Source organism: Artibeus jamaicensis, unplaced genomic scaffold (assembly GCF_021234435.1).
Source record: "Artibeus jamaicensis isolate MK-2021 breed Jamaican fruit bat unplaced genomic scaffold, CSHL_Jam_final contig_3174, whole genome shotgun sequence".
Taxonomy (NCBI): Eukaryota; Metazoa; Chordata; class Mammalia; order Chiroptera; family Phyllostomidae; genus Artibeus; species Artibeus jamaicensis.
The window spans coordinates 905,044-932,485 of NW_026521738.1; the positions used below are offsets into that span (position 1 = coordinate 905,044).

At 42.2% G+C, this 27,442-nt stretch overlaps 1 protein-coding gene across 3 annotated transcripts; it reads right to left on the bottom strand.

Annotated features, from left to right (window-relative positions):
* Positions 1-366: 366 nt before the first annotated feature.
* On the bottom strand, positions 367-25,724 carry STAMBP (STAM binding protein). 3 transcript variants are annotated; one of them, XM_037130862.2, is made up of 10 exons: positions 25,650-25,724; positions 23,551-23,768; positions 14,114-14,189; positions 13,761-13,856; positions 12,238-12,604; positions 9,939-10,063; positions 8,927-9,064; positions 3,496-3,608; positions 2,807-2,906; positions 367-1,311 (listed from the first exon to the last, which is right to left on the bottom strand). In XM_037130862.2, exons 2-10 carry the CDS (start codon positions 23,751-23,753, stop codon positions 1,255-1,257), a joined length of 1,275 nt encoding a protein of 424 aa, XP_036986757.2. In that variant the 5' UTR covers positions 23,754-23,768; positions 25,650-25,724; the 3' UTR covers positions 367-1,254. The 3 variants fall into 3 exon arrangements, with proteins under 3 accessions (XP_036986757.2, XP_036986758.2, XP_036986756.2); XM_037130863.2 differs by lacking the exon at positions 25,650-25,724 and adding an exon at positions 25,140-25,387; XM_037130861.2 differs by lacking the exon at positions 25,650-25,724 and adding an exon at positions 25,132-25,237.
* Positions 25,725-27,442: the final 1,718 nt, after the last annotated feature.

Below are 27,442 nucleotides of genomic sequence, written 5' to 3' on the forward strand. Positions count from 1 at the left end.
TAAATGTTGTCCCGTCAGAAAAGAACAGCTAACACAAAAAATTGGTAGGGTGAGGCGGCATGGGAATATAGTCATTTATGTGGAGTGTAGCCTGGCACTCCAAATAAAGGCTCTATTATCTTCATCTGAAAGCTCTTAGGGCATAAGGAGGAAGTGAAGGGATGACCCACTTGAGACAGCCCCAAAATGAACAGATGACTTCACAGCCCTGGATGATGGCAACAGGTTGACAAAAAACACGGGACAACTGAAAGTGAATTTGGGCACACCTTCACTGCAGCTCATCTCAAATTCTGTATTGCCAAATAACGAGACCTCGCAGTCAGTCCTGGTCAAACAGGTATCTCTAGAGCACACGTACACAAATAAGTTAACTGTTATTTTATTGTAGAGGAAAAAATATCCTGAAATATTTGTTAAATAACAATAATTCCTGACAAAATCATTCTTCAGGGTTTTCAAGCCTCACCATGTGGTCAGACATAGTGAGCTGTCCCTGGCCCTTGTAATAAACTTCATTAATATTGCCATAAACCACAGGAAAACCCAGAGATTTTCTGAATGGCTTCCAAATTTCTGCATAGATGCCCTTAATTAGTCCAGAGGTAAACAATAAACAAGTTGGCAGAGAAATTAGGAGAGCTGAAAGAAAAAAAATGTTAGCCATTGGTGACTCTAGAACAAAGAACATAGGAGTGTTCATTATACCATTTTTTCCTTTTTTTATCCTCATCTGAGGATATGTTTTTTTTAATTGATTTTAGAGAGAGAGGAAGGGAGGAGGAGAGGGAGTAAGAGAAGTGGGGTTGTGGGGGGAGAGGGGGAGAGAGAGGAAGGGAGAGACAGACACTGATTGGTTGCCTTCTGTATGCGCCCCAACTGGGGGTGGAACCCCAACCTAGGTGTGTGCCCTGCCCAGGGATCGAACCCTCGACCTTCTGGTGTACAGGACGACGCTCCCATCTACTGAGCCACCCAGCCAGGACTTTACACCATTCTTTCAACTTAATTTTTTAGTCAGAGGCAGACTGAAAAGTTGCTTTAGCATGACTGTGCTATTTTCCAGACTTGCCTAAAAAATATATTCGATTATTTCTTTTCGAGCCAGAAAGAGAGAATCAGTTCTCCCCCAGGTGATACTCACTTTCTATTCTGTCTAATTAATCTTCCAAAGCTTTCTGGAAAGTTTAAATTAAGGGGCTACAGTACACCGATGTGGTTTTATAATTCTTGACAGGGGCTTGAGTTAAACTCTCAGCGAAGGTCTGTGATGGTCACTGCTCTGTCCACAACAGTCACATGGCTGCAGCTCTGTAACAGGGAAAAACAGAGAAAGGGGAAGTCCTGGAAAATCTGAAGTCATGCTTTAAAATTCTGTACTTAAAATGCTCATTGTGGCTGATGACCCAGTGTGGAAGCCAGGCTGCCGCTTCCCCAGCAGTTACGGGAAAGGGCCTGGGAATCACTACTTCCGCCAGTCCCCACCTGTACCCTGAATCAATGTGGGCCCGCACAGCCTCATTTATTTTTCAAACGTGTCTACACTCTAGAGTCATTCAAAAGGTATACATCTCTCTGAAAGAACTGAACTCACTGCAGCTTTGGGGTCACTACGTCAACCAGATAATAAAGCTCGCCGACTTGCACGTGGGGAATGCTTCCTTGGCGTGTGAAAGGGGTTTTTACAACTGCAAACCTGGGCATTCCGGGGGGGAGAGTGCAGCCTCTGTTTCAGCATCACGGCACCCAGACACCCAGACATTTATTACATTTCAAGGAAGACTAGCCCATTTTTTTCTAGTCTAATGCTTTTCTCTGAGAGTTTTTAGCCTAATATATTTTTTCCTGTTTATTGAATTCATTGGGGTGACACTGGTTAACAAATCACACAGATTTCTGGTGCACCATTCCACAGACTAACCTATTTTTTTTAGCAGATCTGTTGGAAAGTTCTCATTCTCAGCTGAAAACTGTCATTCTGTGAGATCTTAGTTTTAGTTCTACCTAGAGATGCACCTCATACCTTACTATACAACAATTCTCCCAATGTCAAAGTCTGTTCTCAGATTCTCCCTGGAACTTCTCTTCTGCACAACCCCAGTTCCTTTTACGTGACAAGGTAGCGAGTCTCTTTTCCCTATGGGTCACTTTTTAGTGAACCCAAGGGAAATCAGTCCATGGGCAGCGTGGAGTGGAGCAACACCACATCAGATTCGAGGGGCAAACCGAAACATGCTGTTCTACCAGCAACTGAGACCTTTTATTCACAGAACTCAACTTAGGGGGAAAAACTTCCTAAGCAGTCCATAAGAATCTCTATTCTATACATAAAATTCCAGAATCAAACATACTTATCTTAAGTGGCTTTTTAACTTTGATTTCAAATCTCTTATTGAAATATAGGCTTAGCAACTGATGTTGATGAAGAGAAAAAAAACCTAAGCATTAATAAATAACCCAGCTTATGGCACTAGGTACTTTCTGCATATTATTTCATTTAATCCTCTTGAAAACCCTGTAAAGTAGGTATTATTATTATCATCACCCTCATTTACAGGTGAGAAAGCTGAGGCCCAGGAAGGCTGAGTAGCCCGAGCAAAGGCACACGGTCCCCAAGGGGCAGAGCCAACTCCAACCTGCTCCTGTGCCACACTTGCCCCCTGCACATCCTCATCAGGACAATTTGAAAAGACAGGTGGGTAAGGCTGACCTTCTGTACGGGTCAGAAAGTGCAATGCGCCTCCTCAGCTCTGACTGTCCTCCCTGCTTGAGGCACAGCCCCGGTTTCTTTTACACAGATACCTACACAGAAGAGTGGTGGATCCTTGCTATGTGGATGAAATCCTTTCTGGCGACAGGAAGAAATCTCCTCTAGTCCATGATCAGTTAGTTTAAAGAATCCAGTTCTGGAAAAAAGAAAAGGCAGGCCCAGAATCAAGCAAATCTGCCCCCCAATCCCTGACAGACACACACACACACACACACACACACACACACACACACACACACACACTCATACACAGCAGAGCTAATTTGGGGGCAGCTTCAAAGTGTGCAGGCTCATAGGTCTCTTGTCCGGTGAATGAATGAGTTAGAAAATGATTCATCACTGCCACCACACTAGTTTTGCTGGGGGAATTCACAGAGAATAACAGGATTTAGAATGAAAAAGAAATGAACATTGAGAAATTTATTTAATTTCCAAATTTCTAATCTCGCATCCATCTCTTAAAATTCCTACTGCAAGTCAAACACTTCAAATTTCTTACGTCCTTTTCTTAGAAAAGCACCTAAGTTGTTGCTTGGATATCTTTTCAAACAAGCATAACAGGTTTATCAGGTGAAGTGGTTTTAAAGGAAGCCTTTAGAACAGCCAGCCAATACCACAATCCATTTTATAGAGAACAAGGTCTTAAGAATACGGACCTTTTCCTCTGAGGCTTTTCCCCAATTGTCTCCTTGTAACGCCCCTTGAATGGTGTCCTAGGTACTTACTCCTGGAACTTGGGGGAGCAAACAATGGCTATGGACTCCGGCAACATCATCTGGTAGGAGCAGTGCGTGTGCAGATCAACGCTGGAGAGGAAGGCGGTTTGTGTGGGATGAGTCTGAGAAGAGAAAGAGCAGTCAGACCCCCTCAGTGAGGCTACGCAACTAGCCCAGCCCATGCAGGAAGGAAGAGTCAGATAGCTCTCAACAGCCGGCCACAATCCGGTTGTTAAGTACAAAGTCATTTGTAGCCGTGAGGGGTGTGCATGAAGTTCATAACAGGTAATGAGCTTCCTTTCCAGCAGAGTAAACAAGGGTTGTTTAATGTGAGTATGTGAAGAGACTCATCATCTCCAACTGTTTAACTCCTCATATGCTCCATCTCCGCAATGAGAGTCATCCATGCTGGAATAGATGGTACAGCTGCCCAATAATACTTCAACACGGGAGAAGTCAAAGACTTAATAAGCCAGTCAGACGAATGACTATTCTTCCCAGAGGTGTCATGAGGTCAAGCATGAGTCTGGGGCTCTAAAGGCAAAGACGGCAACAGCAGTCTGGTGGTTAAAGCACAGCATCCAAGGACATAAGAAGCAGCCGGTGACCAGGATTTTAGTGGGTAGTTAAATCACACAAGGGACCCAGTCTTGTTTGGAAAAAGGACCAAGATACTGAAATTTGAGGGTAATCAGTTAAAGCACCATCTAAATGTATATTCAGTTTATCTCATTTGTTTTCAATTATTTCATGTTTTATTAACCACACTTTTTATACACAATTGAACAAATATATAATGGTGTGTGTTCATCTTAGAGGGGGTGTGATTTTAGATAACAAGAATGGAAAAAGAAAGACCCGGTATGACTCAAAAAGACCACCAACCTTAACTGACAGAAAAGCACACAAGATAAATAAGGACATGTGACCACCATTTTCAAACTTGCTGTGCAGAGACTGAAGCTCCCGAGAAGGCATAGGCTCCTGCACTCCACCCTGGAAATATCCATCCTGAGAGGGAACTTCTCTATTTCTATTTTTTAAATTGTAGATTTTAGCCCTGGCTGGTGTAGCTCAGTGGATTGAGCTCGGGCCTGTGAACCAGACAATCGCGGTTCGATTCCCAGTCAGGGCACATACCGGGTTGCAGACCAGTTCCCTGCAGGCCAGTTCCCAGCAGGGGACCCAACGAAGGCAACCGTACATTGATATTTCTCTCCCTCTCTCCTTCCCTTCTTCTCTACAGATAAATAAATAAAATCTTAAAAAAAATTGTAGATTTTACTTATTTATTTGCTTTTAGGAAGAGAAATGTCAATGTGTAAGAGATACATCATCGACTGGCTGCCTCTTGCACACCCCCAACTGGGGACCTGGCCCCCAACCCAGGCATGTGCCTACTGGGCATCGAACCAGCAACCTTTTGGTTTGTAGGCCAGCAAAAAATCCACTAAGTCATACCAGGAGCTTTTCTTTCTTAAAAAGCTCGTTAAATGGTTTGTTATGTGCCACCTTGTCTGAGAAGCACCAGCTCATAGAACATTGTGTCCAGCTCACTGTGGAAGAGGTCTGCAGGGCAGGAACTGTTAGCCACATGCAGAGAGCTCCTTATGGGGCAGGTAGGAATTTTGGTGAGCACAAGGGAAGAACAGTTTCTATCTGATAATAATATGATCCCATAGACTGCTGAGGACAGGTGGCCAGTACGACACATGTTATCCCACGGTTAGAACAGATACTGTAACTGGGAAGAAATGAGGTCTCTATAAGCTGATCTAGGCCTCCAATCTGAAGTTGGGTTAGCTAGAGACAATATAGAGACACACAGCAGGGGCTCAATAAATAATTGTTAAACTAAATCAAAAACCTTGTTTTGAGCCTCTGCTTCTCTCTGTTATGCCTTCTCTCCTTATCCTTCCCTTTACAATTGAGTTTCTTGAAAAAAATAGGTATGTCCACTGTATCCACCATGCTGGGGACAGAGGAAGGCATTTTTATGGAGAGAAAACAATGTGCCAAAGGAACAGAAATGAGCAGGGGGAGTGGATGCTGAGGTCCACCTGGGCACCTGGACGGGAGCAGAGTGGCCATAGGAGAACGTGGCTAGCAAAGTCGGGCTGAGACCAGGTGAAGGAGCACCTTGAATACTGGGGTGGCGATCAAACATGACCATTTGACAGGGCATTTGACTAGAGAACTTGGTTTGTGGCTGGCAAGGTGAAGAAGGAAGAACTGATCTTTTGCATTTTCCTCTTGCCAATTTTAAGATTGGAGCACACTTATGATGTGCTTTTTTTTATTTTTAATCCCAAGTTAGAAAGGAATGGAAAAGAAATATCAGGGGGGGGAAAAAAGCTGAAATGCTATCAATTAGACTCTAAATTTGTTCCCATCTGGGCCCTCACTGACATTAGAAATCCTTTTATTGATCTGTGGGTAAGCTCCTTCTGAAGTCTAAACAGGAAATATCCCACTTCCCCATCTCCTCCAGGTCCTACAGCCCCATCTCCTTCCCACCGGGCAGTGGATCCGGACTCCAACCTTCCTGAAATCACAGTTACCTAAAATGAGTTCCCTCAACGTCTCCAAATATAACCTTGAAAATCTCCCTGTATATTTATTGCACTCTGTCTTCAATTTTGTCTGAGTAATGAGAGTTTTCTCTCCCATATGTGAATGTCCTTTTTTCCTTTTTATTTGATACTTTCCTACCTGCATATGACCTGTTTCTCCTGCCCTTTATAATCTCCTCCACTGGCTCACTGGAGTTAAACACACATGCAGACAATTACACCTGAGAATGGAGACAAACCTTAAAAATGCTGAGCAAAAGAAGCCAGACACAAAAGAATACATATTACACAATTCTACTGGCATAATGTTTAAAAACAGGCAAAAGTAAACATCCTGTTTAGGAATACACATTTAGGTGGTAAACCTATAAAAAACAGAAAGGATTTCCAGAGAAGTCAGGATGGGGAGGAAGTGTGACTGGGCAGGAGCTGAGGGAGGTTGGGGGAGGCGCCTCTGGCGACACTCTGTTTCTTGAACAGTGTTTTATTTCTTATAGTTTGTGTACACAGATGTTTGCTAAATGATTCATAATTTAGTTTATGTACTTTCATAAACTAAATATAGTTGTATTTCAAATGTAAAGGTTTAAAAAAAACCAAATCAGAACAAAACACATGTTCGAGCTTTTCATACTAAACCATAAATCAAGTGAATCTTCTCTCAGCCTGGCTGCTCCTCCAGCTACCTACCATCCCAGCTCTGTCCTTTAGAAACGAACTCTTCAAAAAGTTAGTGTATATTTCACTATCACTACAACCTCGATTCCCATCACTTCTTAAACCCTTATAATCTACTTCCACCACTACCTACAACTCATTAAATCAAGGTCATTAGTGACCTTCCCAAATCCAACAGGATCATCCAGGTCTTTGCTATTCTGGAACTCTCTGCAGAATGTAACATAGTTAACATCCTGAAGTTTCTTCTTAAAAAGTTCCTCCTCCTTTAACGTCTGTGCCTTAACACGACCCTTGCCTTCTTCTTGTCCCTTTGCTTCACTACTGCTGACTTCCTACGTCCCCCCAGGTGGCCTCTCCCTGAGGCTGCCAGTGAATCTCTTCTTGCTTTCCACTCTCCTCTAGTTTCAAGATGTCCACGGTCAGCTCTATGCAGAGGTTCCCAGGTCTCTTTACTGCCTTACTTTGCCCCCCAATTCCAGCCACATTTCCAACTGTCTGATAACTACCTCCATGAACTTCATGTCTCATCAGCACCATCATCATGCTCACAAGTGGACACTACTCCACTTCCAAAGTCAGTCTTCCTCCTGGAATCCGTTTCTGCTTATGAGATGATCACTGCCACTGCTGTGAGTCAGGCCCCAAGTCCCACGTCATCACTGACTTCTGTCACCAACCTCTCTTATTCATCCCCACATCCTCTGCAATCCCACATTCATCTCCTCCTACCCACACACAGTGACATCACCATAGCTCTCATTATTAGATTTTATCACCACACTAATCTCTTACATGATCTCCTTGCCTCAACTTATCTTAAAATTGCCTTCGTTTTACATTTCCTGAATGAAGTATGGCTTTGATACGATACTGCTCTACCCCGAATGTCAGATCGCTATGTTGTATACCTGCAACTAATATAACATTGTATGTCAACTATGCTAATAAAAGAAAGAAATCATCACAAACACGGAAAAAGAAAAAAAACCCAAACTTAGGAGTTCCCTACTTACTAAAAAGGACAACTATTCTGCCTGTCTACCCAATGCATCCATCACATCAAAGCCTGTCCACTACCATCTCCTCGGCGGCCCACACACCAGCACACTGGACACTCGAGGCTCCAGGAACAGGGAGCCTCTTCCAGGGCCTTTCCCTCCGCGTGGAGCTCTCCCTTGGCCCATCTGGTCAACAGTCTAGTAAATCGTACCAAGTGTGGTTTTTTTCGCCTCTGAATTCCAGAGGGCTCTTTGCTCCTCTTGAGGAACTTGGCACATTCTGCCTCATTTGAGGAGTTATAACTTGTTTATGTGTCTAATCTCCTTCATGAGACTAAGATCATATCTTACTCAAATCTGTATCCACCTGCAGATAAGGAACACATTTTCTCTCCAATGTGGATACACAATGAAAGGCAAGTATTCATGGAATTAAACTGAATAAAGGACAGAGGCACATGGGACCACCTCACAGGCCAGTGTTTCCCAAATGCTAACAGGCAAATGTGAGCAATCTCCCCAAATCCAGAAATGAGCTGACTTGGTTGTATGTAACCCTAGCATCATGCAATGTAAAAAATAGCTTAGTTTGTGAGAGTGAGGAATTGAAAAGGAACAGGAAGAAAAATTAAGAAATAATCTTTAGGGATATAATTATATTGTGCCTGAATATGACCAAAAGACTACATAGCATATGCAGACCCTTGAAAATCCCCTATATTGGTGGCCCTTCTGGTTTACATACAGGTACATGCTGTTTTAAGAAAAAACCAAATGCAAGCATCTGAATTAACTCCCTTGGCTCATTTAAAGTACTTTGGTTTATATACTTGTAGGAACATACAGAGTATGTATGAAGTAGGTGTAGTCCGTGTCCACTTACAGTCAAGGCCAGCATCCCATCACCATTCGCACTCATGAGGGAACTGGGGCTTTAGGAAAACAAGTTCACTGTTATTAAAAAAAAATTTTTTAATAAAAAAATTTTAAAGGCCTAAGTAGTTTCCAGAAATCAGTACTGGAGTACAAGCAGTCATGTGTGCTAGGGAAGTCAAGTCTGCATCCAAGAGAGGGAAACACAATCATCTAAATAATCTGGAAACTATTCACTTTGCTCAAAGAAAAAAAAGCAAGCAGTATGTTTATCGTGAGAGAAGAGACTAAGCCTGAGAGCTCGGAATTGCTTACATGAATCCAGCCCAGTGTGATGAGGCCCTGCTGATCCTGGATGAGGAAAAGCTCTTCTTCGTTCTCCGTGTTGCAATAATCAGACCCAGCACTTTGCTTGGGGATGAGAACGTGGGTGATGGTAAATTCATTCCTCATCTGTCAAAGGACAAAACACCCCATCACAATTCCCTGGCACTCATGAAACTCCACTCTGCCACAGCGGTAGAGAGTTAAAACACCTATATAAATAAAAACTCTTCCCACCCAGTCTACATCTCGCTCCAAGCCCCGAAGCAAGCTTGTGGTTCACAACCTTGGTGCTGATGTGCATTCCCTGGGGGTGCTCTGCAAAGTTACAGATGCCCACAGCCCCGGGGCAACTTCTTGCTGCAGTGAAATGGGTCTACTTGTGGCTCTCGAGAAGCTCCACAAATGTACCATTTCTCTTCCCCTGCTCAGGTTTAGTTTCCCTTTTCCTGTTTCTCTAAGTCCTTCTCATCCTTTAAGGCTCAGTGGAAGTCTATTCCACATTATTCATTTATTCATTCAGCAGTTAGTAACAGGCTCCGTAAGTGCCTCCATTTAACAATCTTTCCTTCCTCAGAGTTCTTAGTGCTCATATTGTACATGCTACTCAGAATGCTATTTGTCTTCTGGTGTACATCTCCCACCTTTCCAAAGTGCTGGGATACTTTCTGTGGACACATGCTACATGCCTTATATATTTCAGATCCCCAAGTCCAACCCTAGAGCAGGCACTTGAAAAAAATGATATATAGGATCATCCCACCAAGAGTGGAAGTAGGTATTTCTTACTACTAGCATTAAAATAATCAGTTCAATTCAAGGGCCTCTGAAAATCAACCAAATACAGTTACCAAATTCAAAGTGACATCTGTATTATGCTGTCTATGGTCCCTCCAGCAGAGGGGTCAGTGCAAAGAGTAACTGACCCTGTTTGTCTTCTCGAGGGTCAGAGGAGGTCAAGGGGGAAGAAACCGTTTCAGCTCAGGAAAGCATTTGTTTTTACCAGTTTTCCACAGAGGATGCCACACGTCTCGACTCCCCGTGCAGTGTTGGCACTGGCTAGTTGGAGAAACTGCGGGCACAGCCTCCCAGGCACCACCACGTGGCGCAGTCCGTCAATGGTAGGAGCTGTAATGGAGAAAGGGGAAAAGTCTGAGAGCACAGGCAGAGCCTCCCCACGCCGACTCGGAGTTGGCGACCCTGGGAGAGCAGTGCCAAACCACCTCCGCCTTGCCCCCTCTCCCCAACCAACTTCAGGCAGCCAGTGGGAAGCTCATCCTAAATGGCAGGAGAAAGGGCTGCGAAGTCTCTTCTCCAATCTCTGGCCACAGCTGTTGGGAGTACATTATTTGAAGAAAAGAAAAGAGGCTTCAATCATTCAAGCTAAGACAAAAGTAAACTACTACTGAAAAGAAGTTTCTGAGCTATTCAGGAATTCTCTGTCACCATCTAATATAAAGGATGAAAAAAATCTCATTCAATTAAACTTTTACTTCTATTTTAAATCTCTTTGATCTAAGATAAGAATATGGAAGAGTATGCCTTTCAAACAAATATACCAGGATACATACTAGATAATGGGAAGTAATTTGGGTAACTACTTAATTCTAAATTTATTAATTTAAAGAAAGTTAAAATGGTAAAAGAAAACAACAAATATTGTGGTCCTCAGAAAAGGCATGCACAAACAAAGCGATTTATAAGCATGACTGACAATAACAAGAATGGATCCAGGCCCTGAATGGCGTGGCTCAGCTGGTTGGGAGTCATTGGGCAAAGCAAGGGGTTACCAGTTTGATCCCTGGTAAGGGCACATGTCTAGGTTGTGGGTTTGGCTCCTGGTTGGGGCTTGTACAAGAAGCAACGGATCGATGTTTCTCTCTCCATCAATGTTCCCCTCCCTCTCTTCTTCCCTCCCTTCCCCTCTCTAAAAATAAATCAAATCTTTAAAAAAAATGGACCCAGTCCCTGAACACCAGGGAGAAACCTATGAGGGAGCCAGCAGGCTAAAATCAGAAGGTATCTCTCCCAGTTAAATTTTCATTAAAAAAGCAAAAGTAAAAAAGGATATTTTGCTTTTGCACATTTGACAGCAAGATCTGAACTGCTAGAGGTAACAATGGCAGACCAAGAGCCAAGCAGTCACACGGTAATCTGATGACGTATCTGAGGATTCTGAATTAAGGCTTGGCACAGTGCTTCCCTTTCAACTCAATGATCACTTACCAAGTAGACACTGTGCTCAGCCCACAGGGAACACAAAACAGAATAATACTCAAGCCCTAACCCTACAAGAAGTTAAAATCTAGTCATTGACAAATGACTACACTATCAGGTAAGGACCTCAACTGCATTACAGATAATAAGACATCTAAGCGTTTGAAGAATAGAATCAATCTGGTTGAAGGGAAGGGGATCTGGAAAAACTTTAAGACAATCAGGAAGACAGAGATGGAGAAAGAAGATTTTAGGTTCAGGGCAAATGTTAACAAACCTCTTTGGAAAAGATAGTCCAGGAAATGTTCTGAGAATGTGAGAGTTCAATTTGACCAAAGTACAGAATATGTATGAAGGAACAGTAGTGAGGGACAGTCTGCCAAGTATGTGGGGAAAAAACCCTAAAGGCCAGGCTTCATAGTCTAGCACACCTTGCCCACTCTTACATTGTCCTTTTAAGTGGATCTTCTGTAAAGCAGACTTGTTCAAATGACTACTTGAAAGCATCTTCCTACCCCAAAAGACCTATTTGAATAATTAAGGTATACCCTTTATTTTGCAGCTATTATTTTCTCAGATGGTCAATTACTGGTAAGAGGAGGAAGACTGTCAACAGTTTCTACAGTTAGACTGAATTATCAGACTGTATACAATATTTACCTAAGCTCCTCCAGGATTAGGAACGCTCTCAGGACAAGCACAATTCAGTAGTCCACCTGCCCTACCAAATCAGCTGTTACATTAGAAAGTGGTATAATAAACTTCAAATGTCTTTTACAAAAGGCCAATAGGGCCTGTAATAGGTCTCTAGTTCACTGAACATTTCAAATCTCTGTATAGCCCTTCACAAGATGAAGGTGGGACTTTCAAGGATAGTATTAATTCTTCAGAAAATTGACCTGGGCCCAGGTTAATTATATGGCTTAGGCAAAGGCCACTCTCATAATACAGCCAGTGTGATAGGACGCAATATGGCAACACAGCCTAGTGAGTGGGATCATGGAGGTCATCTTAAGCTGAATCCACCAGGATGACACACTGTTTAGCTGTAGCTAAGATGGAAGAGGACATGAGCAAAGACTCACTACTTTCTGAGTTGCTCAGTGATCCAGGTTTCAAGGACCTATCCACTGCAGGTGGCTTAGCAGGCCTTACGGTTGTATTACAGTCTGAGGGCTGTGTGGACGCAACAGGTGCCGTGGGGGACACATCCAGGGAGGGCTTCTCCAAGTCAGGCACCAGTGGGCCGCCTAGGCCAGGGTCCACCTTCCCAAACTCCTGCACAATTTTCAGCCGCTCTTTTTCTAGCTCCTGGTTCCGGATCATCTCCTCAAAGGCACGGAACTGTTCCTGCTCCAGCTGTTGCTGCTTCTGTTGTGCTACCCTCTGTCTTTCCTTTTCCATCTCCTGCTGGATGGCCATGTTCCGGGCACATTCTTCCGCTTTCTTCTTCTACAAAGAAAGACTAGTAGTTAGGCTAACACCTAGTAGTCAGTAGTCAGTAACTGACTAGTAGTCAGTAACTTCACACCTCAGGAGGACAAGGCTATGCAAGCAGGGGGATTTCCCCAAATGTACCTCTGTTCTGGCCTGATTTCCCAACACAGGACTGATGCTTCCCTTGGGCCCCTACCCTTACACACACAGAAGAGTCACCACTGCTGTCTATCTAGCTACCATGTACCTATTCTACAAGGACAGTTACAGTCCTAATCCTTTTAGTGCTCTTCCCAATGACTCTAATGCACTTTCTTCTTCACAAAATCTCAATGCAACTTATTGTTTGCACGCATAGTTAGAATCATAGACAGTTTTATCCTCTGTTTCATGTCTACATTCTCCGTCCCAAGTAGGGGTGTAAGACAGAACCAAATCCAAACTTATACCTGCTATGTTAGGGGTTCTCATTGAATTTTTAACCTAAAATGAAGTCACTGTAATTTTCTGGTGATCAGTTCAATATAGAGTGACATTTTTAATGAACAAGAAGTATTAGGCAATAATCTCCTTCATTAAGGTTTTCACTTACTCGGTGTCTTAGAAATACATGCCTCATAGCTGTTCGGCTCTCTGCTGATGCTCACCAGCGGAGTCTGGAACAGGGCTGAGCAGAGTGCTGCAAAATGACTCCAGTGCCCGCCCGCAGGGCACACTCCGTGGGCCAACCACCGACGGCACCCTAGAGTGCCTCACGTGCTTGAACTGACTCTTCCTAACAAGAATTGTGTGACAATGCCTTGAAAAATAATCATTTCAAACAGGTACAGCCTGTTTCGGGGGTCACAAAATGTGAATCAAATCTGCCAAATTCTCTATCTAAAAACCTATGCTTCGGTGAAAATTTTCACTGTTTTTAGATTCTCGCTCCAGATACAGCAGACAAGCAACAGATTTTCTGTCCCTCAAGTCACCCTTTTGGGCCAGCAGGCTAAATCTGTGTTAGAACACTCAGTCTAAACATTTGTGCTCTACTTTTTTGAGTTCTGGCCTTTGCCCAAAAAAGTAAAGTATCACATTAAAATCACAGGATCTGCTGAAATATTATATTATAATCCCGAGTAGCCTAAGAAAACAAACTAATTTCCCTATTTTCTTGTTACATACTCACTTTTGCTTCATTATGATCTCTATATTCTTTGGTATATCGTTTTAACAGCTCTGCCTTCAGCTCTTCTGCTTTGGGAAACGCAATCTCCTTTAATTTCTGAGACATACACAAAAATACTGAGAATTAGAAAAATTCCCAGCTAATTAAGTAGAGAAGTCCAATTGGCAATAGCAACAATGTTTCTAAAAACAATTTAAAATACCCCCTGCTACTTCATACTGATCTGGTGAACTGGCCTCATGTCCATTGGCGGGATCCGGTGCTCCGAAGCAGACACTCCGACTTCTCTACTTCGAAGTCAGTGTGTGCCACTCTGAGCTTTTAGAGGGGCACCAGTGAGAGTGAAGACCCACCTTTACTGTGTCTTTCTTTTCAGGAATGACAGCTGATTTGTAATCTCGATGTTTTGGTAGTTTCTCGATGAAGAGCCTAAGGAAACAGATCAGAATGATTATGATACAAAGAAAATGTGCATGTGTCCAAAAGATTCCGAGGCAATGCAACTCCCTCATCCTGCAGCCCCTGCAAAATGGGGATGCAGATGTGCCAGGCAGGGGTAACGGGCTCACCCAGACAGACCGTGTTACCCCACCCCCATCTCTAAAGAGCAACAGAGTATTTCTCTCTTCTCCCAAATTGGGCCTGCAGTAGCAAGTATCAGACTCCTACAACAAAAAATATGGGGGGTGGGGGGGAGTCTATCCTGTACCTGAAAATAGTTCCAAAGACATTCTTTTTTTGTTGTGACAGCAACAGGTCTCCAAAGGAAAGGGTCTCTGTCACAAATAATTCGTTGGAGAACAGTGTGGCAGCCAATGGTGGGAAGCTAAAGGAAACCCACATTCTATTTCTACTCCTGGCCCCGTGTGACCTTTCACTTTAGAACTTGACTTTTTTCCTTTTGCAATTCATGTTCCTTCAAACAATACTCCTTGCATCATGCTAACCACAGAGAAGCTTCAACAGTACCTGTGTGTAACACACTCATGTTACATGTATAATATGCATTATGGTCTCTGATGAAAAGTACTTAGAGAAATACAAGTGCTAGGTTTTCTCTTCCAGTTCTTGTCCTTGGCTATAAAGCTCAGTGGGAAAAGTAAATTGACTCAATTCACAGACTTCCAACATTTAGAATGTCTACTTGAGGGCAGTGAAAAAAAATGGAATTGCAGTGCCAGCTTCAGAATTTGCTCTTTTAACTGCTACACCACACGGCCTCCACATGGTTTCCGGAATGTCCACAACTGTTGGAGGGGTTCTGAATGGACCAGTCTTTTAATAGAATTAAGCTGTAAAAATATATAAGCCAAGACCCAAAACAAATAAAACGAAGGTAGCTTGTTCACAGCCCTAAGATACTCTGTTGTAGTTGGGATTAACTGAGTCTTTTCCATTATCTGCCCAAGGGTGGGAGAAAAACAGAGAGGAAACCTTGGTAAGGGGAAAAGAAGAAGACTGTCCCCACCCCCAATAAAACAAACCCTCTACAGATGAGTCTACCTCCTTCGGTTCTATATTTGACATACAAACATTCCCTTTCAATCCGAGACTCCTCAGACCAGGATAAATTCTACAATCAAATGGATTCTAAAAAATCTTCCCTTTGGTTTATGAAAAAGATATAAAATGGTTAGTTTCCTTGAAGTCTAAAACAAGTACAAACTTATTTGTTCAGTCATAAAGTTCTAACCAGATATTAAGAAAAATAAGACACGGTTCTTGTGTTCAAGAGACTTACAATTTAGGAAGTCTCTCATTCTTGCCCCAAAGACAAAGGCTCACGTCCCCACCTTCACGAGGCCCAAAGTGCTCAGTACTACAGCCTGAGTCAGCCAGGAAAGGACCAGGTCATAGGAGCACACGCTTTACATTTGCTTATGGCTCAACCTGAAGAAAGAGACTGTAAAGGCCCCGAGGCCAGAGACATCTGTCATGCTTCTTTGTATATTCCTACAAAGCCAATGCAGTGCCTTGTATTTGTGGTGCTCAATAAATATCTGATGAACAGGATGAACTTAAAACCTGTGGGTGAGCTGAGTGAAAAAACCAAAGTGTAAATAAATGTGTGCTACTTTGTAGAAAAGGGGAAAATTTATATATCTGTATATTTATTTATCCTGCTTATAAATATATAGAGAAACACAGGAAGTATATAGAGCAGGGGAAATAGGGTGGATGAGACAAGGGTGGGAATAAAACTTAACACCGTGAACCTTTTAATATTATTTAGACTTTGAATCAGGTAGCAGAATCTAGTTTCTACGTAAGGATAAAACTTTCAGACCTGTGCATGAATACCTTCCCTTGTTTCAACTGTTGTCCATTTTCTGAAAGGGAATATGGGCTGAAAGGTGAAAGTGAGACGGCGCCACATAACCCCTTTCCCATACTGAAGGGTTCAGAGCTCTGTGGTTAGGAGGACACGCTCTGGAGCCACCTTGCCTGGCTCAAATCCTGGCTTGGCCAGGCCATTTACTGTGATCTCAGGCAAATTACTGAATCTCACCATCCCTGTTGCTTTATATACATAAATTATATGAATGGAAACAAAACAGTACCAAGGATTGTAGTGATGCTTAAAGAGATAAACATATTAAGTTCTGAGCACAAAACATATATAGCTAACATCTATGTGCTTATATAATTGTTTTTACTAATAAGTAAACAAATAAAAAAATGTGTGCAAAAAGAGACGAAGACATTAACACCAGGACTAGAAATGTTCCAGGCATAGAATAGCTGTGGCCCAGACGTACACTGTTCTCTGGGGTTAGATCTGGTTGCAGCCTAGACAGAGGATATGTACCAAAACAAAGAAAGATGTGCTGGTAAAAATACAGGCCAAACTCCCTAATAGAACAATGGGGAAAAGACGAAAGGAAATATAAAAGGTGAATAAGTATATGAAATGGTATTCAACTTTACTTATCATGAAGGAAATTGAAATTAAGAAGAGATATCATTTTCATCTATCAGATTGGCACAGGCTGATACAACCAGTATAGGCAAGGGTGTGGGGAAATGAGTGTCCTTATACACTCTTAGCAGTACTATAATTTGATAATACCTTTTTCTTAGGGAATTGAGGGGGTGAGAGACAACTATTCAAAATTTAAAATGTGGCCCTGGCTGGTATAGCTAAGTGGATTGAGCGTGGGCCTGCAAATCAAACAACCATGGTTCAATTCCCAGTCAGGTCACATGCTTGGGGTGCAGGCCAGTTCCCAGCAGGGGACACATGAGAGGCAACCATACATTGATATTTCTCTCCTCTCTACTTCCCTTCCTCTCTAAAAATAAATAAAATCTTAAAAATTTTTTTTACATGTGCATATTCTTTAAACTCACAATTCCACGTCTAGAAATTTACCCTATACAACAGTACAAAAGTGTGTGTGTGTATATATATGTGTGTATATATATATATATATACATATATATATATGACTATTCAACATGGCATTCATTGTTCACAAAAGCAGGCAAAACTGAAAACCTAAATGTCCATCATAGGGGATCATTTAATAAATTATGGTGTACTCAAATATGATAAACAATGTAATCATCCATCCACTTGCTCAACAAATAGTTACTGAGCATCTACTCTGGGGTCAGGCATTACTGTAAAGGCTGCGGACTTGGCAGTGAACAACACAGTCATAAATTCCTCCCCAAAGAGTGTACATTGTAATGGGGGAACAGACAACAAACAAAGCAAAAAGTATGCAGATAATCAGCGCAAGGAAGAGTCATTACAGAGAAGGGAAATAGGAAGTGAAGGGGGTAGGGACTGAGACTTTAGATGGGGCAGCTAAGGGCATTGCTGGCAAGATGGCATTTAAGTATGAACGGGAAGAGAGGGAGCCGGGAAGAGATCTGGGATAAGACTGTTCCAGGCAGAAAAAGTAGCCCTGAGACAGTGAGGTGAATCAATATGTCCCAATATGGAAACACAGACAGGCTGTTAAGAAAGCAAGTTACAGAGCAAAATATATTATATGATTTCATTCATGCTTTAAGAGAAAAGGATAAACATGTGAGTCCACGTGTTTGCGTGGCATAAACATTTTCCTGTAGTGTATATGTATAAGAAACATAACAGTGTTACCTCTGGGAGATGACACTTTTCACTGTAATATTTCCCTTGCTGTATGTTTTGGAAAAAATAGTTTTAGTCAATGTACAAATATTAATTCTGTATAAAAATAATTCAGAAAGTCAGGCAGAAATTATATAACATGAGAGTATTAAGGACTCTCATTTCACTTCTTCCAATCTCAAAGAGTTAATCAGCCAAATGAGCACAATCACAGATGGAGAACTCTTCAGTCTATAAGACCCAATGTAAGCATTTTCAGTGCTGGTGACAGACCATTTTCAGAAAGCAGGTTTGAGTTTTAGGAGGCTCACAGAGCAGGCAGGAACTGCTTAAGCCTTCTGTAACTACCTTCTATGTAGCCTAGTCAATGACCATAAAAAGCTGTGAAAGAATGCACTGTCTGGATTACTGGCTGTGCTCATCATGAAACTATGTACTGCTTTAACACGCGGAAAACCCTTCTTCTACACCGGGGTCTGCAAAAGGCAAAGCATTCCTACAGCAGGGAAAATCTCTGGTGGGGAAATGTGCTTGAGATCATTCACATGGCTGAACTGCTCCAGGGAAAAGAACAAACATGCCTTTTAAACTCCGAAACTGAAGGATCCACAAAAGGTCTAGAACGATGACTCCCAATAGTGGGGGATGCAGAGTGGTGACGTGGATGCCTGCCCTCCTCCTCCCTCAGCTGTAATAATTGCCAAAAAGTGAGCCATTGTTACTGACAGAAATAGACCAAGTAAAATGTCGTAGAAAAACAGAATGAGAATCCTGAGCTAGAACTTTTTTCTTACTCTCAGGGCTTGTTGGTTCACAGAATCAGAATTAGGGTCTTAAACATATCTGCAAGAAAAATGAAGGTAGCTATATTTATAGATCCAGGTCAAATCAATCCAACAAAATCCCAAATTAAACCCCAAATTTAACAAATTTAAGTAAATGAGCTGCTACATCCCACCTCTTTCTCATTCAACTCTCCTCCAGGTCTAGTTCATTACAGTAAATGTTCCATATACAGGAACAGCCTGCCCATCATCTGGCTGTTAACACTAACATTCATGTCACTCAGAGTAACACCAAGTCACAGAGAAGTATCAACTCCTTAAGAACCTGTATACTTTCAATACAACCCCCTCTTGCCTATTTAGGAGTTTATTGCTACAGTTAAATACTCTCTTTTCTGTAACAGCAGCCTCTCCTTCTCCACAGGATCTTTTTCATCAGCAAAAAATATGCTCTAGAATCTCCCATTTTAAAATACACATTACATTTTCAGGTACTCCTTGTCTCCCTTCAGTTACTTCCTCATTTTTCCACTTTGCCTCTGATCCAACTTCTATAACACATTGTCTATGTCAGGTCTTGGCAAACTACACTAGTGGGTCAAATCCAGCTCACCATCTGTTTTTGTAAATAAAGTTTCATTGGAACACAGACATACTCTCTCGTTCCCATGTTGTCTATGGCTGCTTTCATACTACAAAGCAGAGGTCATGACAGAGATCAAACCACCTGCAAAGCCAAAAATATTTACTACGTGGCCCTTTACCAAAAAAGTGGGCTGGCAGTACAGCCACTGTCTCCACTTTCTTACTGTCCATTCACCTTTTGACCCACTCTAATCCAGTGTTTTTTTAATTCTTCTAGTGAAATCACTTACCAAAATCACCAATGACATCATGTTACCAAACCCAAATCCTCACCCATCTGACCATCTGATCCAGCTGGCTCCTCTCTGCAAACACTGACCTCTACTGGCTCTCATGGCACCACCCTCTCCTGGACTTGTTCCTGCCTCTTGAACTTGCCTCAAAGTCTCCGTTCTCAGTCCTCCCTTCACTAACCAAACTCAGGCTTCCATCTCAGGCTCCTTTTTTCATTCTACAGTCTCATTATCAATGAATCTTGATCCTTTTATTCGCCATGGATCCTTCTAGCATCCATCTATAGATGAAGTCTATAGATTCCTCCTCGTAATAAAATTTTAAGGTATAACATAAGATACAAAGAATTACAAAAGAAGCCAATTCCATTGAAATACAGTTTTCAAAATATAAAATATTGTGATATGAACTTCATTGATGTGCTCCTTATTAATGCATATATCAATGTATTGTTAATGCATTTATTAATGCATTAAAAACAGGACCTAGTCACGGGTTTAGTAACTCTGCACTATAATTATGAGGTAGTGATAAGTATAAATGCTACCTTGAGATATCAGTAAAAATTGTAATGTAAAATGAGAATATCTTGATTTCTATTGGTGACAAAATTACAAATACAGGCATACCTCATTTTATTGTGCTTTGCAGATGTTTTCATCAACATTAAGGCAAGACCCTCTACCAGCAAAGATTACAGCTCACTGAAGGCTCAGATGATGGTTAGCATTTTTAGCAATGAAGTATTTTTAAATAAAGGTATTATACATTGTGTTTTATTTAGACATAGGCTATTGCATACTTAATAGACCACATATAGTGTAAACATAACTATATGTTATAGTTATGTTAACATGTTAATATGTACTAGGAATATGTAATTATATGTTAAGATGTACTAGGAAACCAAAAGTTCATGTGACTCGCTGCACAATTGGCTTTAGTGCAGGGTCTGGAACTGAACCCACAATATCTCTGAGGTATGCCTATATAATACTGCTGTCATTTGAGGCCTATATTCAAAATTGAAGGAAATGGTAAATTTCAGTTGGAGGTTAGCAAAAGTAAGAAAAGTTTTCCCCACCCAAGCATGGACTCCAAATTCCATCTATGAGTCACTGTGGGGTTCCTGGACCCCTGATTAAGAACCTCTGTGTGAGAAGGTCTCAGTGGTTCTCAAGGCTCCAGAACCACTGTACACTGAGGACTCCTGCATCTGTATTTCCAACTCAGACTTCTCTGAGTTCAGGCTGACTGGTGCATCCAGCCTCCTACTGGGCATCTCTACTTGGATAATTCATAGGCATCCCAAACTTAACATCTTAACATGTCAAAAAAAAAAAAATTCAACCCTAACCCAGACTTGAACTCTTGAAACTTCCCCTTTCAACACCACTCTCTCCATCTCGGTAAACAGACCAACACCTCACACATGACTCAAGGAAGAACGCTGAGGTCAATCTTGACATAACCTTTCCTAAACTATAACTAAGTCCCATGGACTCCACCTCCAAAATACCAAATCCATCCGCATCTTTCCAGGTCACCACTGTCCTTCAAGCCACCAGCCTTCCTCCTGAATGGTTTTGTTCCCTAACTAATCTCCCTGCCTTCTCTTAACACTCCCTCCACCATTCAGCACACAGCAGCCAAAATTTATATTTTTATAGTAAAATGAGATTTAAAGTCACAACCTCACTTAAAACTTTTCAGAGGCTTTCTATTGCTCTCCAGATAAAATGCAAACTCATTACCACAGCCTGTACAGTTCTGCAAGACTCAGCCCTTCCTGCCTCTCTGATCCCATCTGAAGTCATCCTTTTCCCTAATTTGCTACTCTCCAAACACAATGGCCAGCTCTACTTTATCCTTCAAGTCTCAGTTTAAATCTCATCTTCTCAGACAGACCTTACCCTGACTACTCTACTTATTCAGATATTGGTTATTCTGTCATAGCACTCTCTATGTTGCTTTCATAGCATTTTTTCATTGTGTGACTATATAGTTATTTGCTTACCTGTTTGTTGTCTTCTCTCATATCCCAAAAGGTACACCAATAAAGGTAGGGGCTATTTTATGTACCATGTATGCAGGCCCTAGCACATTGCCAAGTATATGGTAGGTACACACAATACATATTTGTTGAATGACCATACATATTATGGTCTTTGACTTCAAAGCACTTTCTATGTGGGGCAGCAGGACCTGGAAGGCCCTCAGAAAATACCTGGTAGAGTCATTTTATGATTCTACTGAAGTCTCCCAAAGGAATTATGCCCTTGGGTTTCATTCTGAGAGAAGTATCTATAAGATTACTGAAAATATACAAGAATACTATTTCTACCAGCAGCAGAGTATATGAAGACAGGGCTAGTAGCCACAGAAACTTCTCAAGAAAATAAATTTTGTGCCCACTGTACCTAGGAATGAAAAACTTATAACAGTAGAGAGAGGCCAAAATGTAATTACAATTCTATGAAACATTATCAACATTGAGGCCACATGACGAGGCATGATGGCGTGGATGGAATTCAAGACCTTTGAGAAAACAGACACTACTTTTAGACTTAAATAAAAAGGACAACAGCAGTCCCTTTTCGCCATTCTAAAATCACAGTATGAATCCTAGGCTGTCCCCTCTTAACCCCCTCTTTTCTTTAGAGCACTGGTTATCAACCTAGGCAATTTTGCCCCTCAAAGAACATTAGATAATGTCTGGAGACATTTTTGGTTGTCACAGCTGGAGGGGAGGAGGTGCTGGGGGTACCCAGTGGGTAAAGACCAGGGCTACGACGGATAAACACCCTACAATGACCAGGACAGTCTCCACAACAAAGAGTTGCTCAGCCCAGGATGTAAATGATGCCAACGCTGACATACTCTGCTTTAGAGTGGCATGCGATCAAAAACTTATTGTGACATTATTGATAAGCATATATCATCTCTGGGAGAACATATGGGAAACTAACACAAGTGAATGTCTGCGAAGAGGAGTGGCAGGAGATGCAGTTTTTAAATATTTATGTTTTAAATATCTATATCCTTTTGTGCCTTCTGAATCCTGCACCATGTGTATGTGTTACCTATTCAAAAACAATAATAAAAAATAATTTTAAAATAGTCTGTGGCTCAAGACTATGATCTCAAAAAGCAGAACATTATCAAAAGGAAAACAAAAAGGGCAGAATCTGTGTTGGATTTTGTCACTCCAAAAATGGAACAAAGTACACTGCTGAACGCTGGCTCGTCTCCTCGCTTGTACAATGGGAGGATGACGTGCACTACTAAATGCACACAGAACTGTGAAGACAAAAGGAAATACTGCAGGCAAAATGTCTATAAACTATTAAAAGTCATACAAATACACTATAATTATTATTTTTTAAAAGGTCCTGGTATTACCAAAGAAGACTAGGAATTATAAATGAGACCCTTCCTAAATTACACATCATTTTGTTATCACTGGGGCTTTAAGAGCTGTTCCCTGTTAATTGTACAGAAATCTTTTATTTATGCTGCTAACTCTAATATGCTAAGCAAGCAAAGGGAGCCACACAAACTATAGATGGTCAATACTTGTTTGATGATTTGCATAATAAAAGTTAAAAGTTTAAAGACTTTTTTCCTGAACCACTCAATTTACTACTAAATAAGTAGAGGTGAGAAATTTTGGTTGTGCAAAGCTTTATCATTAATCCTATGATTAATAGAGAAAAGAAAGGAAAAACATTCATCAATACAAAACATGTATAGTTTAACCACCAACTCTTTTGCCTAATAGCTGGCATAGGCCAAAGAGCTAGGTCTCTGACTCATGGAATTACTGAGTCATGAAAATAACTCTTTCAGTATTCATGTCTTTGAATATCAAGGACAGCCGATATGTAGGAGCTGCCAGCAAAAATGATTAATACTAATGATGTAAAGTTCTCTAGCTTTAGCAATTCTGAACAAATGAGCACAAAAGTAGAGTGAGTGAGGCATCAGTCACCGGAAAAGAAAAAAGTAACTGGAGGTGTCTTACGTGATATACTTGTTATAGAGAATGAAGGCATGCTCAATGTTGCCTTCCTCAGAGTAAATGGATGCCATTCGGATAATCTCAACTCCAGAGCGGAAGTACCGTCGGGGTGGGATGTCTTCATTTATCTCCACTGCGCTACCCATCTGGGAGAGAGCCCTCACCCTGTCTTCGGGAGGAAGGCTCACATCTCCATGATCAGACATCAGGGCCAAGAAGTTCTGAGACAGGAAACAGAAAGAAGACGGCATCAACATCATGGCCCACATTATCCCGGCACAACCCAGCACACTGTGAGGAAAATACCACATGCTGTGGCTCATATCAGATAATGTCTCTTTCCTACAGGAAGGCTGAGACCCATGCAGAAGCTCCTATCACAATGATGAAGATTGGCAGACTCAAAACCCCACAGTCCCTGCGCCATAATTAGATGGTACAAGGAATAACTATACTGGGTCACAAGGGTTTAGTTCTACCCTTCACACTAATTTTTCCATTATTAGGTGGCCCTGCTCTCAGCACTATATAAAAAAAGGGACAGCATCTTATAGTTGGCATTGTTTCTCCTCCCAGCTACCATTCTACCCACCCCAGTACCTAGCAGAGTATACTCAATGAACTTTCATGGTGACTGTTAATGCATTTCAAGCCTGATTATTTTCATTTAGCCTGAGAGTAACTGACATTTTCCTATGGTGTTAGCTAGGGGAGGTTAGTTAGGGAAACTGGTCTGGGAATGAATGCTCATAATCCTAACTTGTTCATTAAACCATTATTCCAGTCAATCTACATCTTTCATCTACCAGTGCAAGTAATTTAGATCTTGAAAACAATTCACTCAAATATATCTTCACAGACTAAGGACTCGTTGAATAACAAAAGGGCACAAAGGTTACCTGGCAGCAAAAAAACCTGGGCACTTTCCCTCCCTGGGTCTCAAAATGCAATAATTCTACGATCTTTGCAGCCATTGTTGTTAGAACCAGACTCCAGCTCCCAATCAAATATCACGCTACATCTTTTCCAAACAGAATCTGGGTATTTGATATATATTGAATAACAGCATATCCTAACCAGCATGCTCTGAACATATTAAGCTATAGTAGAATTCATTTTGGAATGCAAGGCCCTCTGTCACCTGGCCCTATGTTGTCTTTTTAATTTTAAACCTTACTCCTTCCCAAAGGAGATCATTTGCTTCCGTCAGAATTCTGATCTGCCGAGAAAGCCTCACATTTCAGTTTCACTTGTTCATCCAGTGTTGTTTCCCACTCCAGTCCCTCCCTCCAGCCCCTCTGGAGTTCTCTCTGGAGGGGAACTCCAGAGAGTTCTCTCCCGGCCAAATCTGTCTCCAGGTCACATTTCCTCCACTCCTTTAGAAAGCTTCCTTTCTAAAACACCCTCACTAATAGTACAAAAGCTGTGGGTGGTGCCAAAAATGCAAGACATTCCATCTCCAACAAAGCCTTTTTAAGACCTCAGGAAGCCTAAGCAAATCTAAAATCTTCCCTTCTTGCCTAATTAGTATACTCCGTCCAGGGCCCATTTAAAGCTAACCGAAGCGGGCGATGCTTGTTGTACCTCAGTACCTCTCGAGAGAGGATGTTTTGGGTCGCGACTGCAACCCTCTCCTGAGGGCAGCAAGCGGTGCCCGGTACTCCACGGCCCAGCAACTCTCCAGAAAAGAAATCAGCATCCGTAAACAAGGGGGAAGGGGTCGTAAAGGACTGCGGGGGAAAGACGAAGTGGAGAAAAGCAGCAGCAGGAATGACAGGAGGGGGCGTATGCAGTGGACAGGAGCCTTCTGACAACCGCCTAAGGCCCCTCTTTGAAGGCACTCAAGCCCAAGTTTGAGTGCCTGGGGCAAACTGGGGCAAAAATCAGCCAAGATCTTCGGGTTTTTCGAGTGCGATAGGCGGGGGCGCGCTGGGCCTGGCTGGGGACGGGCCCGGGAGCCGGCGGGGCCTTTGCGCTCGGCGGGCTGGGCAAGGGACCCAGGGAAGCGAAGGCTCTAAGCCCCACACTCACGGCGGCTGCTCCCCTTGAGTCCCACCACGCTCAAAGAACGGGGCCCACCACATATCGAGACCCTTCCCCACCTGTCCCTGCGGACGACACTCGGAGCTTCCGTAAACGTCACATCCGGTACCCGCCAGCCCACTCCTGTTGGCACGGATAAATTCTATTCCAAAAACATTAGGACACCCGGACACATGGGTCAATAGGCGGGGCTACTGGAAATCCGACCAATGAGGAGAGAACTTGAGGGCGGCCATCTTGGTAAAGGAAATCAACTGGAAAGAACGAGATCCAAGTAGTTAAAGGAACTAATGACCAAGCTTACTTTTGTTATTAGAATTATTTTGATTTTGGAAGGAAAGTCTTGTTAGCTAGGCTGTCTGTCACACTCGCACAAATCCAGCATTTAAGGAGGCATTGCTGATCCAGAGTAGCTGGCTAAACTAACCAGGGTTTCTAAATCAGGGAAAGGAAACCTGAAATTTTCAGTTTGTGTTATTTCTTTACAAAATTGATGGATTGAGGTATTAAACAATAGCTTTTATTGACTAGAAAAGAACGTGAGACTAATTTTTAGTGTGAGCACCAATATCATTAATTGAAAATGAGCGTTTAATTTCTAAAGGTCACTGTACAAATCCATGGGGACACAAAGATGTGTAGGACCCAGTTTTTTGCCCGTCCCGGTCCCGCCCCCGGCTCCCCCGCCCCCCCCTCCCCCAGCCCAGCACAGGATGGCTATTACGCCAATTCAAGTGGAATGGCACATTCTGTGTGCGGATGTGTGTAAGTATGAGTACATGCACAGTCTCTTTCGAAAAGGTCCTGCAAGTCACTGCAGTCAGTCTCAGGAGACCTTATATACACCGCTACTTTAAAATTTTATGCCTTGGTTTTAAATTTTAACTTTCTTGACAATATTTGACTCACTTCCAATTAACGCACCTCCAATTTTGGAAGCCTTCTTGTGAAAGGACAAAGTTAGCGCCATCTGCGATTGTGGCACCATTTGCTGAGCAGGCCTGTGACCTTGTTAAATATGATTGCCATCTCAGTCTTCTGAGCTTGTGTCCTCAGGACTGAAAATTACTGGAAGCAAGAACAGAACTAACCATTCCCTACAGCCCCGGCAGAAGAAAACATTGGAACAAACTGCAGCTCCTATTACAATGTCCTAATGGCCCAGAGGCCACACAACAACAACCTCCTACCCCTTTTTAATCCAATTATAATCCAATAAAAGCTCAAAGCCCTCACCCCTCAGTGCTGGTGCATATCTGCACACCTAGCCCTTTCCCTCTCCTGGGAAAGTAAAATAAAAACTTGGTTTTCTGCAATTTTTTCTTTTTGTAAATTATTTCACAGCCTGTGTCACCACTCCAGCACCCTGCAAGCTTGTTAGTGATTACATGACCTGTCTTTCAAAGTCTAGCTTAAGGCTCCTGCACAGGTGTTACCTCTTCTACCAGGCCAGCATCCAGATCTTTAATTTTTTTCTACTCCCTTCTGTGTAAATTTCTCTTGAATTTCCCCAAGGTGATTCTGTATGGTCATTGGCTTTTCAATCTTGTGGTTGAAAGCACATAGTAGGTCCTCTCCCTTCTACAAGCATAAACATGCATGTCAGTGCTAGGATCCACTGTTGATTCTCCTGGATCCCTTGCAGGTAACTTTGGGAAGACAGCTGTAAAGGGCACGCTTCTGTGTCTTCAAAACTTTTATTTCTGTACTGCCTCTTTCCCTGCAGAATGTAAACATTGTGAGTCAAACCTAAAGAAATTGTTGTACTAGGGGTGCTGGTCAGCAGGAGGGCATGCAATGCCGGTGGGGTCCTGGCAGGAGACAACGCAGGAGAAAAACCAACCTATTCAAC